We start from the raw sequence: 13321 nt of genomic DNA, 5'->3' as shown, positions 1-13321 counted from the left end.
TGGCACCATGAATAATCAAGTTTCTTGTATGCCACTAAATATTATACTATTCCCTTATGTGATATATAAAGTTTTGAGTTTACTTAGGGGGTGTTTGGGAGATAGGATCTAAACTTTAGTCATGTCACATCGGACGTTCGGATGCTAAATAGGACGAATGAGCTAATTACAAAATTAATAGCAGAATTTCTAGGCTAAATCGCGAGACGAATCTATTAAACCTAATTAATTCATCATTAGTGTTGGGGGAAATATTAACGACCTCTCGAAGCCCATGAAGGCCCCGGCCCACCTGAGGTAATGAAAACTGCCGTCGGCCCAATACGGGAGGGAGGAGCCACGCTCCGCCTCGCCCGACCCGGTGCCTCGGGGTCGGACGTTCCCGACCCCTTAAAGACCAAACTCCGCCTCGCCCGACCCCGGGGACTCCCGACCCCCCGCCGCGAAACTCCGCCTCGCCCGACCCCGGGCCCAGGATCCCATCGCCGGAGGGCGAAGAGCTCGACGGGGGATGGGGAGAAAGGGTGCGGCGCCGGGCGGAGGAAGACGGGCGCAAGAAAACCAAGGGCGCGCGAGGAGGCGAAAGGGCTTGGAAGCAGATGGCGGGCGGAACTGGCGAGGCGAAATCCTCGTTTTATAGGGAAGGCGCGTGGGAAGCAGAACGGACGCCTCCAGCGCAATAAATGCAGCGCCAGGTACGCCCCGTCACGCCCGCCCCTTCGTCGGAAACCGTGCACACGACCTGCAGCAGAAACATCCCCTCCTCCCTCGATTCGCGGGTCGGCGCCCTCCACCACTTCATCTCCCGGAAGGCACGCGCACGACGTCTCCCACGTCCGGCCCAAGGCGCGGCCTCCCTCCACGTTCGGCCCAAGGCCCACCAAAAGGTAAGAAAGGGATACAGGTCTGAAGAAATCCTCCCGCGCCGAGCCGCTCACAGGATGCTTCGCCCGATCAACCCATTCGGTCAAGCCGCGCAAACGACACCTCCTGTCCCGGATCGACTGTGAGGATCCCCTGCGGACGATGACAGCAGCCTCTGGAGGAGCGTCCCCGCTCCACCACAGGCTCAGGGGCTACTGTTGGGGGGAAATATTAATGACCTCTCGAGGCTCAACCATGAAGGCCCCGGCCCACCTGAGGTAATGAAAACTGCCGTCGGCCTCGCCCGACCTCCCGACCCCCCGCCGTAAGGAGCATTGCATTCAGGAAACCTAACGATTCCATATACACCTTCCCGATGCCTGATTGCATGTGTCAGCAAGATGGGTTGATATAGGTTTAGCATACATACGGATAGTATACCACACAAATTGGTGCAGGCAGGCATTTTGTACACTTTGTAACCTCTAGGGTAGTCACCATATAGCAAGATTGACTGGAAATTCGTTGAGTTTTGTTAGTACCAGGGAGGTAGATGAGCTGGGGAGTTAGTTTGGCTGTGGATGTTGAAATATTCCGTTGAATGTATATGTAAAGAGGACTACTAACTACAAAGAAAAGAGAGCTTCCTTCCTTAGCACAGTATTACTACTACTAGAGCCATTTTCCCGGTCTAGTTTGTAATGTAATTTTTTCCTGCCGGGATTGTATTTTTATCATCATGTTTCCTCAATTAGGTGCACACAATTTGTTATAAAGAAACTTGCGATAGGTAATCAGATGCAAGGTCAGCCATGAAACGGCGAACTGCTAGAACATTGTATATTGCATGATCATTTGTACATACACACCAGGCAGCGTACATTTTGAAAAAAAACGCAACAGGAGTCGGTTTACATCAAACTGCATTCTGCAATACCCCCCGGCGCTGCAGCTGCGTCGTCGCGAACCCCCGGCGCCGCGGCATTCGCACCGCCGCCCAGCGTCAGGTACCCCAATGGACGGCTTCGTCGGGAAGCAGTAGGAGAAGGCCCCGCCGTACGCGCCCGCCGCCTGCCCCACCAGCGACACCGGCAGGCGGCCGAGGCCGAGGAGCCCATCGATGCCGGTGAACAGACCGCTCTGCGCGTGGCCGCACCCGAAGAGGAATCCGAGCACCGCGCCACCGCGAAGAGGGATATCCGACCCTAGCTCTGCTTCAGGGCCGCACATCCCTCGGGGGCCATCAGGGGCTCCGGCCTAAAGCCACTTGACACCCTCTCAAAACGCTCTCTTTCCGAGGCCCCCCCCCTTCTGAACTTTTGGGCATAAAAAGGAGAGAGTGCACGAACGGTGTTCAGGCAAGATTGATCGGACTGCGAAAAAACCTACGCCCCAGCGGCTACGGTGCCCTCGCTCATCAAAGCTTACTGACATGCCCGACAACGCACTCTAAACTTTCCAAGTCCAAAAAAACAAGAAAGGGAATCGAAAACTTTTTTATGACAATCCATAGAAAAAGCCCCTGTGGCCATCACAAAATAAGTCTGAAACTAACGTATTTACATCTTGGGCGCCAGCCCGATACAGTTAACTCGTTCGGGGATCTTCGGGAGGGACGGCTTCATCCTCCAGGAGCTTCGCCAAGGCCTCCGCCGGGTTGAGCACCGACGCGTCGATCTCGTCCAGCTCCGCCTCGGAGTAGCCGGCGGCGTACCTCCCGCTCATCCCGGCGAAGTTGATGCCGGAGTAGTGGGAGCCGAAGACCCTGAAGGCTCGCCTCACGTTACGGGTTCGATAGCTGCCTCAGGACATCCCCCGAGCAAGGGGTGAGAAGGGACGGGTCCGCAAGCGGCCAACACCCAGGCGAGCGAAAGCCAAGGGCGTCCCGACCTCACGTTCGAGTCCAGACCGGCATCAAAGTTCATGGTTTTTCCACGACGAAAGGCAACGAGCCCCCGGATCCGACCGAACGGACTCGGGAACTATAGGAACTGGCTGGCTGGAGCCTGGAGTACGCCACCAGCTTGGCCTGAGCCGGACCCCCCCGAACGGGGACCGGGACTCCACTCGAACCGACCCGTTCGCAGCTCAACGAGCACCACGGTTCGTCCAACGAGGATAGCATGGCACGGCTCCACCCCTCCGTCCCAGCGAACGGACGCTTGAGGGGTAACGATCAAAAGCCGATCTAGCCTCCCGATCAGTCTCCTGCAACGCGCGGGGGCTCGGGGGCTAGCGTCGCAACCAACGACCACGCGTGTGGTCGCGATTTGAGGACTCCCCGGTCAAGCCGGACTAACAACGCTCCCTACCCCTGATCAAACCGCAGCTTGCAGGACGAGCACAAGATCTCCGGCGAAACGACGAAAGGATGACCGCGCTCCTCACGCAACCTGCTGCAAGTACCCATGCACGGCCGCACTGTACGAGCTACAGTATCTGCGGCCTCCTTCCATTCGCCGCAAGGCACTCATGGCCTGCGCCGCCCGGAGCAGAGGGAGGTCTCGCCTGTCCTCGTGCCCCGCGCGCCCGGCAGCAGGGATGTGACGTCTGCTCTCCGCGAGCCATCAGCAGGACGGCGGGATCCGCCGCCTCCCCCAACGGACACTAGAGTCACGACGAAACGCCCTCATCATGACCCGGCGGCTACAGCCACCGAGGAGGCCGTCGACAGGGCGCAACGACAGTTGGCGCGCCGCCACCCTCCTCCAGCATACGTGTCGGCAGACGTCGAAGGCCGGCAAGGACGCCGGGAACCTAGGAACTTGGTTCCTCCCTTCATGTTGTATTTTTTACCCAGCTATGTTTAACTCTTTACTGTCTTCCACACCCGTCTCACCTGTAACCCCGGCGGTCTCCTTACAATATAAAAGGAGCGTCGGGGGCCAGAGAGGGGGGCTCAGACTTTTTTCCTCAAGCTAACAGAACATTCTTACATTCCCTTAGAGCACAAGCACACAAGAGACCTGGGATCAGTTCCCTCTCTCGCCCACCTGTAACCCAACCTCGCGTGGGCAACACGAGCATCCTCGATACTGGACGTAGGGCCTCTTTTGCCCGAACCAGTCTAACCCTGTGTCTCCCACGTCACCGTCCGAAGCCTTACGCGCATAAAAGAAATTTACTAGTCTAAGTTCCGCAAATCTTGACAACGACAGAAACGAAAACCTGTTGGCGGCTCATCATCTCGTTTCCGCTACACCATCCTTGAGCTGCCAGTTGCTTTGGAGTGCAAAAGGGGCTTGATCATCAGCTGCAGCACAAGCACCGTCTCTGGATGCACGCACGTGACATCCCTTCCGGTGGTAGTTTCTGATTTAGTCTGTTATGCACGCGTATGTGATGTGCCCAACATGATTGCACCAAAAACTTCCCAGCCAACCTACAGATATTTCGACGGCTCCCGTATAATTTTCACAGACAGGTGACAGAAAAAAGCTAAGGCGAAAATTAAGTAATTAACCAACAGATGAAAAATGCGTATCACAGCGACTTTTCAGGACAAACAAACCAATCTTGAAGATCAACAGAAAAGATTCTCAACAAATGCAGTTGGGACTTGCAATTGACCTAGATTCCATTGTGCTTTCTAAGGCCTGCCTGCTCGCTGCACAAGACAATAGCAAAAGCCGGCCGGATCATCCCCGGCGCTCCGGAGCGGCCCGTCGGGCGTCGTCGATTATCCGCACGCGGAGGTCAACGGCGCGGGCTTCGACGACTCCACGCGCGTGCTCTGCCTCAGGGACGGGATGGCCAGCATCGTCTTCGCCAAGCCCGGTGACGCGCGCTGGACGGTGCTGCCACTGCTACGTCAGCTCGCCGGAAGGTTCGGTCTACCTGGTGGTGCGGTACGGAGAGGCGTCGAGCACGTCGGCGTTCCCATCCATTGCGGCTGGCGCCATATACACATACACCAATCTCGGGGCTTCAGCGTCTAACGATATCGTGTCGACAAGCAGAGGAACAAAGGAGGACCGAACCACCGCAGCCGCACAAGCTCGTCTTCCATGAACACCGGGGTTTAGCTCCGGCTGCCAGTGCCAGGCCCTGCAACTTCTCTTGTTTGGATTGGCGTGATTTTGTTTTGCAACCTAAAAGATTGAGAAAATATTCTACTTGGCGTAATTTATCGATCAATGAGCCAAACACTCTTTCGGGTGGGGACAAAGTTGGTATTTCTCAAAACACAGCCAACTGGAGGGCTGGGACGGAATCTGACAGCCTTTTATGGTAAAATTATCACAACAATAAATCGACAAAGTAACTTTAATTTAGGAGACTAAAAGCAAAGATCAACGACAAATGAAAAGTACTTAATAACACAAACATCCAGTCGGTACAATGTATCTTAGAACCACAGATTCTTCACCGAGGCAATTCTGCCTTTGCCATTAAGGTCTGTAATCCTACCATTTTGCCACTGGACACTCCCAAGGTTTGTTTTTACCACGTGAAGGGTCCCAGTGGCAAAAAGTCAAAAACCAAAATGCATCTGGGATTTCATCACTTGATGGCAAAAGCAGAATTTGCGCGCTCTTACACTGCAGCCACTTGGTTGTACAAGCAGCCGTAGGATTAAGCAAAAGGTGGATCACGTGATCAGTTCAGATCCTAGTAAACCTGGTAATAACCTAATCTAGTTTATCCGTGATACTTCATGGTTCTAAGTTCAGTGTGGCGTCTGCACTGGCCTCGACTTCCTTCTTGCTCCTGATCTTGCATCTCCTCTTTGCTTCCTCATCTAGGTAGACCAGGTCTTCGACGACCGCAATGTGCGCATACAGCAGCTCTTCCAGGTTGTCAACAGGAGCAGCCTTCTTACCTTTGCCATCTCTCATCTGCTGAAACTCTTCCTTACCGTGGTTTCTGCTGGAGAAATAGTCGTTGATTCTCATGGCTTCCTGAAACCCAGATATTGTTGGCTGGAACTTCACCAGGAAGACACTCTGATTAGCAGGTCTTCCATGGCTAACCTTCACCTTCTCACGTGGTACCCCTATATCTGGATAAACAAAACAACATGAACAACTATTGGAGTCAATAGCACAAGGCTGCTATTAACAACTAAAGATTAACCTCTCAGAAAGCTGCATTATTACAAATGCATTCATTTTGCTACGAAAATACTACCATAATCACAAAGGAACAAACAAGTATGCCTAAATAAGCCAATGTATCAGTCCATTCATAACATCTTAAGGAAATACTACAGAAGACAACATAAGAACATATTTAGCCACAATCATAATTTCTAAGGTATCCATATTGATAAACAAAAAGTTAACAAGTGCACAGGTATGTTCTTCTGAGGCTCAGCGGAAACTAACTTGCCAGTACGCCTTCAATTTCTTCCATGGACACAACCTTTACTTCAGTATCCTTTGCCTTGCTCACGATTGAGCTGTTATGTATCACAACTACTGGAGGCCACAACATGAGATCTCCCCTCATGGCATTTACTTCCTCAGATGAAATGGAGTGATGGGCTTTAGATGTGTCTGGAGCAACAAGCCAATTCCACCCCATCAAAACACAGAGTGCTTTGTGAAACCCTAAGTGTTTTTCTTCAACCCTGCTTTGGATGTATCATAAGCATGTGATAGCAAGGCATCAAGATCTGGGATTTCACCACGTGAAGGGTCCCAGTGGCAAAAAGTCAAACATCCAGTCGGTACAATGTATCTTAGAACCACAGATTCTTCACCGAGACAATTCTGCCTCTACCATTAAGGTCTGTAATCATTATATACTTCCTCCATAGCAAAATATTTATCGCTGTTATTTTTTTCCGATACATCTGACCATTCATTTTATTTAAAAATTTATTGTAAATGTACGAAAAGAATATTTATGATGGTAAAGTAATCATTTATTGTAAATGGCTCAGCCACGTAGATCTCGCCGCGGCGGGGGAGCGGTGGCGAGCCGAGTCGGCCCCTCCCTCCCACGAACGGGAGCGGCGGCGAGCCTGGGTCGGCCCCTCCCATCCACGGACGGGAGTGGCGGCATCGCCCCCGAGTCAGCACCTCCCTCCCACGGACGGAAGCGGCGGCGGGAGCTGCGGGCCTGCGACGACGCCCCGGCTTGGACCTCTGCGGACGGGAGCGGTGGCGGCGCCCCGGCTCAAACCTCCTGCGGACGGGTGCGGCGGGGGCGCAGGCGCAGGGGAGATCGGGAGGGGGGAAAGGAGTTCTCTTTCTCTCTCCCACTTTCATGTGGGACCCACAGAGGCCTTCACGGCAAGTGACGGTAGAATCCAACGGAATGGCAAGTACGGGATGGAGTTAAATTTTCAGTGGCACTGAGGGGATGGAGTTAATTTTGATGGCACGTAAGGAATGAGTTAAATTTTTAATGGCAGATAGGGAATTTGCTTAGGCCCCGTTTGGGTCCAAGGAATTGGAATCTATTTAATGGAGTAGGCTAATTTATGTTGGAATGTGGCATTCCACAACTTTCCAAAGTTTAGATATAAGCCTATCTTAAATTCATGGGGTGGGAGATGGAAATTGATTCTATAGATTATGGTTATTAGATGGAATTCAATTCTTATAGCACGCTCTTAGACTCGCTTCTCTATAGTAGAAGTGCACCATACAAGTATCTCTCCCATATCACCAACTATAATATACAACTATATTCCACATACAATTATATTAGCTTAATTAATTTGTGTCTAAATTATGATTATTAGGATGGAATTCAATTCCAATGATCCAAACGGGGCCTTAGGGTTTTTCATGTCCCTTCGTTCAAAAATAAATATACTTCCTCCATAGCAAAATATTTATCGCTGTTAATTTTTTCTGATACATCTGACCATTCATTTTATTTAAAAATTTATTGTAAACGTACGAAAAGAATATTTATGATGGTAAAGTAAGCCACAAACAAAAACAAAATAAATGATGCTTAAATAATTTTTTAATAATATGAATGGTTAAGACTAAGTGTCATTGACAGCTATTTTGATACGGATATTATCATTCAAAATTTGTCAAAAAAAAATAAGTTATTACACTTAATTTAGTACGTGCTTATATGCACAGGTATGCATCAGTCAATTAGCACCAGAATAAATAAGGTCATTTTAACTCCTTGTTTTTTTTAATCCATCCTACAATTTCTTGGGTGATTTGTTTTTTTGACAGAGGGAGCATGCATGTTTGTCTAATTTGATCATATCACATCACAAGACGAATTAATATCATTGTCAAATTCCTTATGAACTATCCAAATCCAACTATTTAGGCATGTTGTCTTTTCTTTTTCCTTAGCGTAAATTTACGGCATGCAAAGTAATTGAGACTAGCAAATGTATTTTGACCGGTTATCTTTAAGCTAATTAAGTAGGCCCTCCTAGTGGTCCAAAGCGAAGGATTGCACTTTTTTTAGGATTTTTTTGAAGTGTTAGAATTGCGGTTTTTATTAGGTGAATGGAGTATGTGAAAGTTTTCACCCTTTGCATTTCAGCGGTACGTAAGAAAATTGGACAAAAACGTCCTTCTTCATTGGATTTTGAGTAAGTAACCGAGATAGCACGGAAGAGAATGGAAATTTAAGTACTGGCACGTAATGACGTAAGTAAACTCAAAACTTTATATATCACATAAGGGAATGGTATAATGTTTAGTGGCATACAAGATACTTTTTTCAAAGAGAAAGATTCATGGTGCCAGGTTCCAGCGGTTGCTTTGGATGAACTGAAGGAACTTTTTATTTCCTGGCCACGAGGGCAGTCTGATCAATTCCTGTGCCAGTGAATATGAACAGAAAATGTAAATGAATGAAACGAAAGTGGTGGAGAGGGTAAATAATCAAGATGGCCACGAAACCAGTGTACGAGGGGCTCATGTTGAACATGGCAGCTTGACGAAGCCCAACAGAGCAGGTGGTAAATATCTTATTATTTTCTCACGAAATGTAAATAGAGAGTAATTAGGTGGCAGAAATGTTCATCGCACACACTCATCAGTTGGATGAATTATACCCTCCGTCCTCAAATATATGATGCTTAGGACAAGCAAATTAGACCATTTTTGAACTAATTTGTTTGTCCTAAACTTCATATATTTATGGATGGAGGTAGTAGTTGTTTATGTAACATATAAATCAAAATGCATACTGACTCGACAAAGAAATAGATATAATCAGGGCTAGAGGCTTACATAAATTAAATCTGCATGGCAGCATAACCAGAACAAGTACCAGACATCAGTTCACAAGCATCTTACATACATATGTTATAACACTAGGTACACTGACTACAAAACAACTACATAATAACTTAAACCACCCGAAGGAAGCAACATTAGTTTGCCAGGTAATAGCATCACCAAGTCAGTGGCCGAGTCATGTCGTGGTACGATGACACACAGTTCTGAAGTAATCTAAGGAAGAAGAGACCATGCAACCACCATGTGCAGGCTCGAGGATCCAATGTGAAAATAGCCTTGATTTCTCAGGGCTGACTTAGGTACAAAACCAAACTTCTTCTCAAGCTTAGTGCTGCTCTCGCCAGCGTCACCTAGCTGTTCAGCCTTGATGCCAAGGATCAGTTCAGCCCTCTCCTCCACGACGACTACTCGGCGCTGCAGTGTGACCTCCCCATCCTCGTTGACGACCACCTCCTTGCCCCTGGTGTCCAGCAGCACTACATCCTCACCAATGCCCGTGTTGCAGGCAGTGAGGCGTGCACTAAAGTTGCCTGATCCCTTGCTGATGCGGGCAGTGATGGTCGCCTCCACGGAGCGCTTGACATGAGCGTACCTGACCTCCACTGTGCTATGCTTGCTTGAAAGCACCTCTGTTCTGGTGTAACTGAGACTGCCTCTGTAAGAGATGTTGTTGTATCCAAAGAAATCCAAGCATAAAATCTTGTCATCTTCAGACAATGAACTCCCTGTGTCCTTCACTTTCAGGTCAATCTCAAAAATAGGCTCATCCCACAGCAGGATAGCTCGGCTAGGACCTGTAAGTTCCAAAAGAGAATCCTGCATACAGTGACACAAATTCAAGGCCAGCAAATTTCAATTGCCTTTAGGAACACCATCACTAAAGGTGCATCAGCAGCCAGACAAATTAAAAGCCCGCAGATTTCAATTGCCTTTGGAAACACCATCACTAAAGGTGAATCAGCAGCCAGCAATTTATTTCACTAGTGATGCACATACAAAACCACTTAATAGCATCCTCTAAAATGCAGATTTAAGGATCAGGAATGTGCCCACCTACTGAAATCTTGCATGTCAGGGCCAGCCAACCAAGAACTGAAGTGGATACCAACTATAAAAACTACATTTGATATACTTTTAAAAATATAACCAAGTTTTACTATTTACGTTTTAAGAGCCAGCAGCAACATGCATAAAGTATCTCTGATGGAAAGGTTCAGATCCTAATTCACAGTATCAACCTGTATAAATATTTCTTCCGAATGCTAGCTTGGAGCTAAGCGCCATAAAAATCAGCTGATATTACCAGTACTACCAAGCAGATTACACCATATACATGCATTGAGATGCTTATAGTAGATTAAATGGGCAATGGAATAGGACAGAAGTTGAAACACAGATGTTTGAACATGCCTGAGAGGTGAGGGTCTGGCAATTATCTCTGCCTCGCCTGAAGAGGTAGTTGCGCTTCCAGTCTAGGGAATCGCGCACAGCGACAATGCCATAGACATCTAGTGGCCATTGGAGGTCGCTGGTGATCTGAGTCACCTTGACGAAGAAGACCTCCATGGTATCACCAGGTCCAGCAGTTAATGGCAGTATCGGTATGTCCGTGTAGCACATGGGAGGGTACTGGGCTGAAAAAGGAACGGGGTTATTTGTTAGTCCAGTCATCTATACCTAGACATCATAATTGATTGATGATGAAGCAAACAAATGCTGTGCATAAGGAAAAACTGTTACTCGTATAGCTGCATATGATAAAATGGCTTGGAAAGGGGATTTTTTTACTATAAACATTTGACAAACAATGTAATTAGGAGCAAATATATGGGGAAATCATATAGATCTCAAGCCAATATGGGATTGAAACGGGGTTCATATTAACATTTAATATTATCTTTTATTCTTTCTAAAATAGAATCAGTAGGTTTTGTAAACAACAGGATCTAAAACGGATGACCCACATCATGACGTTTTTTCTAACCTCCTACCATTGATCTCAAGCACCAGTCCCCAGCAAGTTCACGCGTCTAATCATGCCTCCTTGATATAAGAAAAGAAACAAATGCTACGGATTTGAAATTACGGTTTTTGAGTGGATCCTAATCCGTTGGCCACGACTGAAGAAAGCTCCAACAAGATGATCAAGACGAGGAAAAGCTGATCAAGACGAGGAGAAGCAAGAGAGATGTGCAGACGAATACGTACTCTCGGCCTCGAAGGGGATGGCGCCGTTTCTGCCGAACATCGAGAGCCAACTCTTGCGGTGCAACTCAAAGCAACCCTCCGGCCCCAGCTCCTCCTCCTCCTCCTCCTCATCCGTCTCCATAGCGCTGTGGTGGTCGCCGTTGTTGGCCTCGCGCGGCCTTTTAGCATCGCCGCCCTGAAGCACTTGACCCGCGGCCTTCTCCAGATCCAGATCAGACCTCTTGTGGCCGTGGCCGTGGCCGTTCTCACCCAGCTTCGCCTCCAGATCCAGATCAGACCTCTTGTGGCCGTGGCCGTTCTCACCCAGCTTCGCCTCCAGATCCATCGCCTCCATATTCCGCCGCCGGGAAGGTTAGGGTTTTTGCCCCGCCGCCGAAGAGAAGGCTAGCGAGATGCCTCTAGATCTCGGATTGGTGTTGGGACGGCCGGGGTGGGCTTGTTGACTGATGAGGTGAGAGAGGTCCGCGGGCTGCTGGGATCAGTAAAGGGCCTGTACATTTCTCCCGGCCCGTGTTGGATGACATGGGGATGGCCCAAAGCTGGAGCTTGATGATTAGGGCCCTGTTTGAGTTATCTGGCATAAGGGGTTGATGGGCTTACGGGGTGTTTGATTCCCTGTCACATCTTGGCATACCTAAGCTTAGGCAAGTTTGATCAATTGGTAGGTGTTTGGTTGGCCACTAACTTTAGACAATATTCTTTTTGAGCTCCACATGTCATAGAGTTAAAAAATATAGCAAAATTCTCTTTGCTATGGTAAAATGTGGCTTCAAATTTCTTTATTTTGTAGTTTGCCACACTTGACAAAGGATAGATGTAGCAAATGGTGGCTAGCAACCAAACATCATCGCTTGTGGCCGGGTAGGCTCCAGTGCATAGAGCGAGTAGCGATTTCTGTGAAAAGAGTGCGGTCTCAGCTCAGGCAACAACATTAGCGTGTTTGGTTGGCACTTGACAAAGGTTAGGTGTAGGCACAATTAAGATTAGACAAACTGAGCTCAACGCTGGAATCAAATTTGTCAGTAAAAAATTATAACATGTGGGGTATAGAGCTAGGATAGTGCACAGTGAATCAAAGTGGCATCATAGATGAGCTCTTTTACGATGCACAATATTAGGCTATACTAGTGTTCGAAAGGGATTAGTATAAAAACATCCGATGGTTAAGATTAATTGTATAGTACTAAAATTTCACGTGCGATATGGGTAGCATACATAGGTAGTATACGGGGTATCATGATAAGATAACACAAATGGTATCACTATAATGTTTTTTGACACTAGCGCTAGCATAAAGTCTAAAATGTCATTCTATTCGAAATATCACTTTTCCAATGTAACCATTACTAAATTATCCACATATAATAATAGACGTATATATACCACTACGTATTGTGCACATGCATCATCAAATCGTAAGTCCCTAGTTATAAAAAAACTGGTACCTACATATAGGATTTGTCTATGCAGCATAGGGGTCTCTTGGAAACGGCACAAGCGAATTTTTTTGAAGGAACAGGAGGACGAAACCCCTACTGAAGTGCATTGAAATAAAATCAAGTTACAGAAGGAAAATGGAGATCGGTGTTGTCGGGGGGAAATATTAACGGCCTCCCTCTTAAAGCAACAGTCATGAAGGCCCAGACCCATCTAAGGTAGCGAAATTGCCGTCGGCCCAACAAGGAAAGACCCGACCGACTGAAAACCCGGGGTCGGATGCTCCCGACCTCTTGTATACTGCACTCCGCCTCGCCCGACCCCAAGTTCCGGGGTCGGGCATCCCCGACCCCCGGAAGACCAAGCTCCGCCTCGCCCGACCGCAGATCTGGGGTCGGGCTGATCCGGGCCCGCCCGACATGTATCCGCCTCGGGCGCAGATCTCGTGGGTCCCCCTGTCAATCTCGCCATAAATGCGCCGCAGGTATGTCAGGAAGAGGGCTGATCGCGCTCCTCACGCAACCACTGCAAGTACCCATGCACGGTCGCACTGTACAAGCTACAGTACCTGCGGCCTCCTTCCATTCGCCGCAAGGCACTCATGGCCTGCACCGCTCGGAGCAGAGGAAAGACTC

At 48.5% G+C, this 13321-nt stretch overlaps 1 protein-coding gene across 1 annotated transcript; it reads right to left on the bottom strand.

Annotated features, from left to right (window-relative positions):
* Positions 1-9005: 9005 nt before the first annotated feature.
* LOC117865699 (uncharacterized) lies at positions 9006-11679 on the bottom strand. The gene is made up of 3 exons (XM_034749932.2): positions 11250-11679; positions 10452-10675; positions 9006-9857 (listed from the first exon to the last, which is right to left on the bottom strand). Exons 1-3 carry the CDS (start codon positions 11581-11583, stop codon positions 9255-9257), a joined length of 1161 nt encoding a protein of 386 aa, XP_034605823.1. The 5' UTR covers positions 11584-11679; the 3' UTR covers positions 9006-9254.
* Between the last annotated feature and the right edge of the window lie 1642 nt (positions 11680-13321).

This window comes from Setaria viridis, chromosome 7 (genome assembly GCF_005286985.2).
Source record: "Setaria viridis chromosome 7, Setaria_viridis_v4.0, whole genome shotgun sequence".
Lineage (NCBI taxonomy): Eukaryota > Viridiplantae > Streptophyta > Magnoliopsida > Poales > Poaceae > Setaria > Setaria viridis.
Note: the sequence above shows the minus strand (reverse complement) of the source record. Positions and strands in the feature narration are given on the sequence as shown.

Coding starts and splice junctions, on each gene's coding strand:
- LOC117865699 (XM_034749932.2), bottom strand. CDS start 11,583: ATGGAGGCGATGGATCTGGAGGCGAAGCTGGGTGAGAACGGCCACGGC. Junction 10,676..11,249: donor CATCCCCTTCGAGGCCGAGA/GTACGTATTCGT, acceptor TTCCTTTTTCAG/CCCAGTACCCTCCCATGTGC. Junction 9,858..10,451: donor GCCAGACCCTCACCTCTCAG/GCATGTTCAAAC, acceptor CACTGTATGCAG/GATTCTCTTTTGGAACTTAC.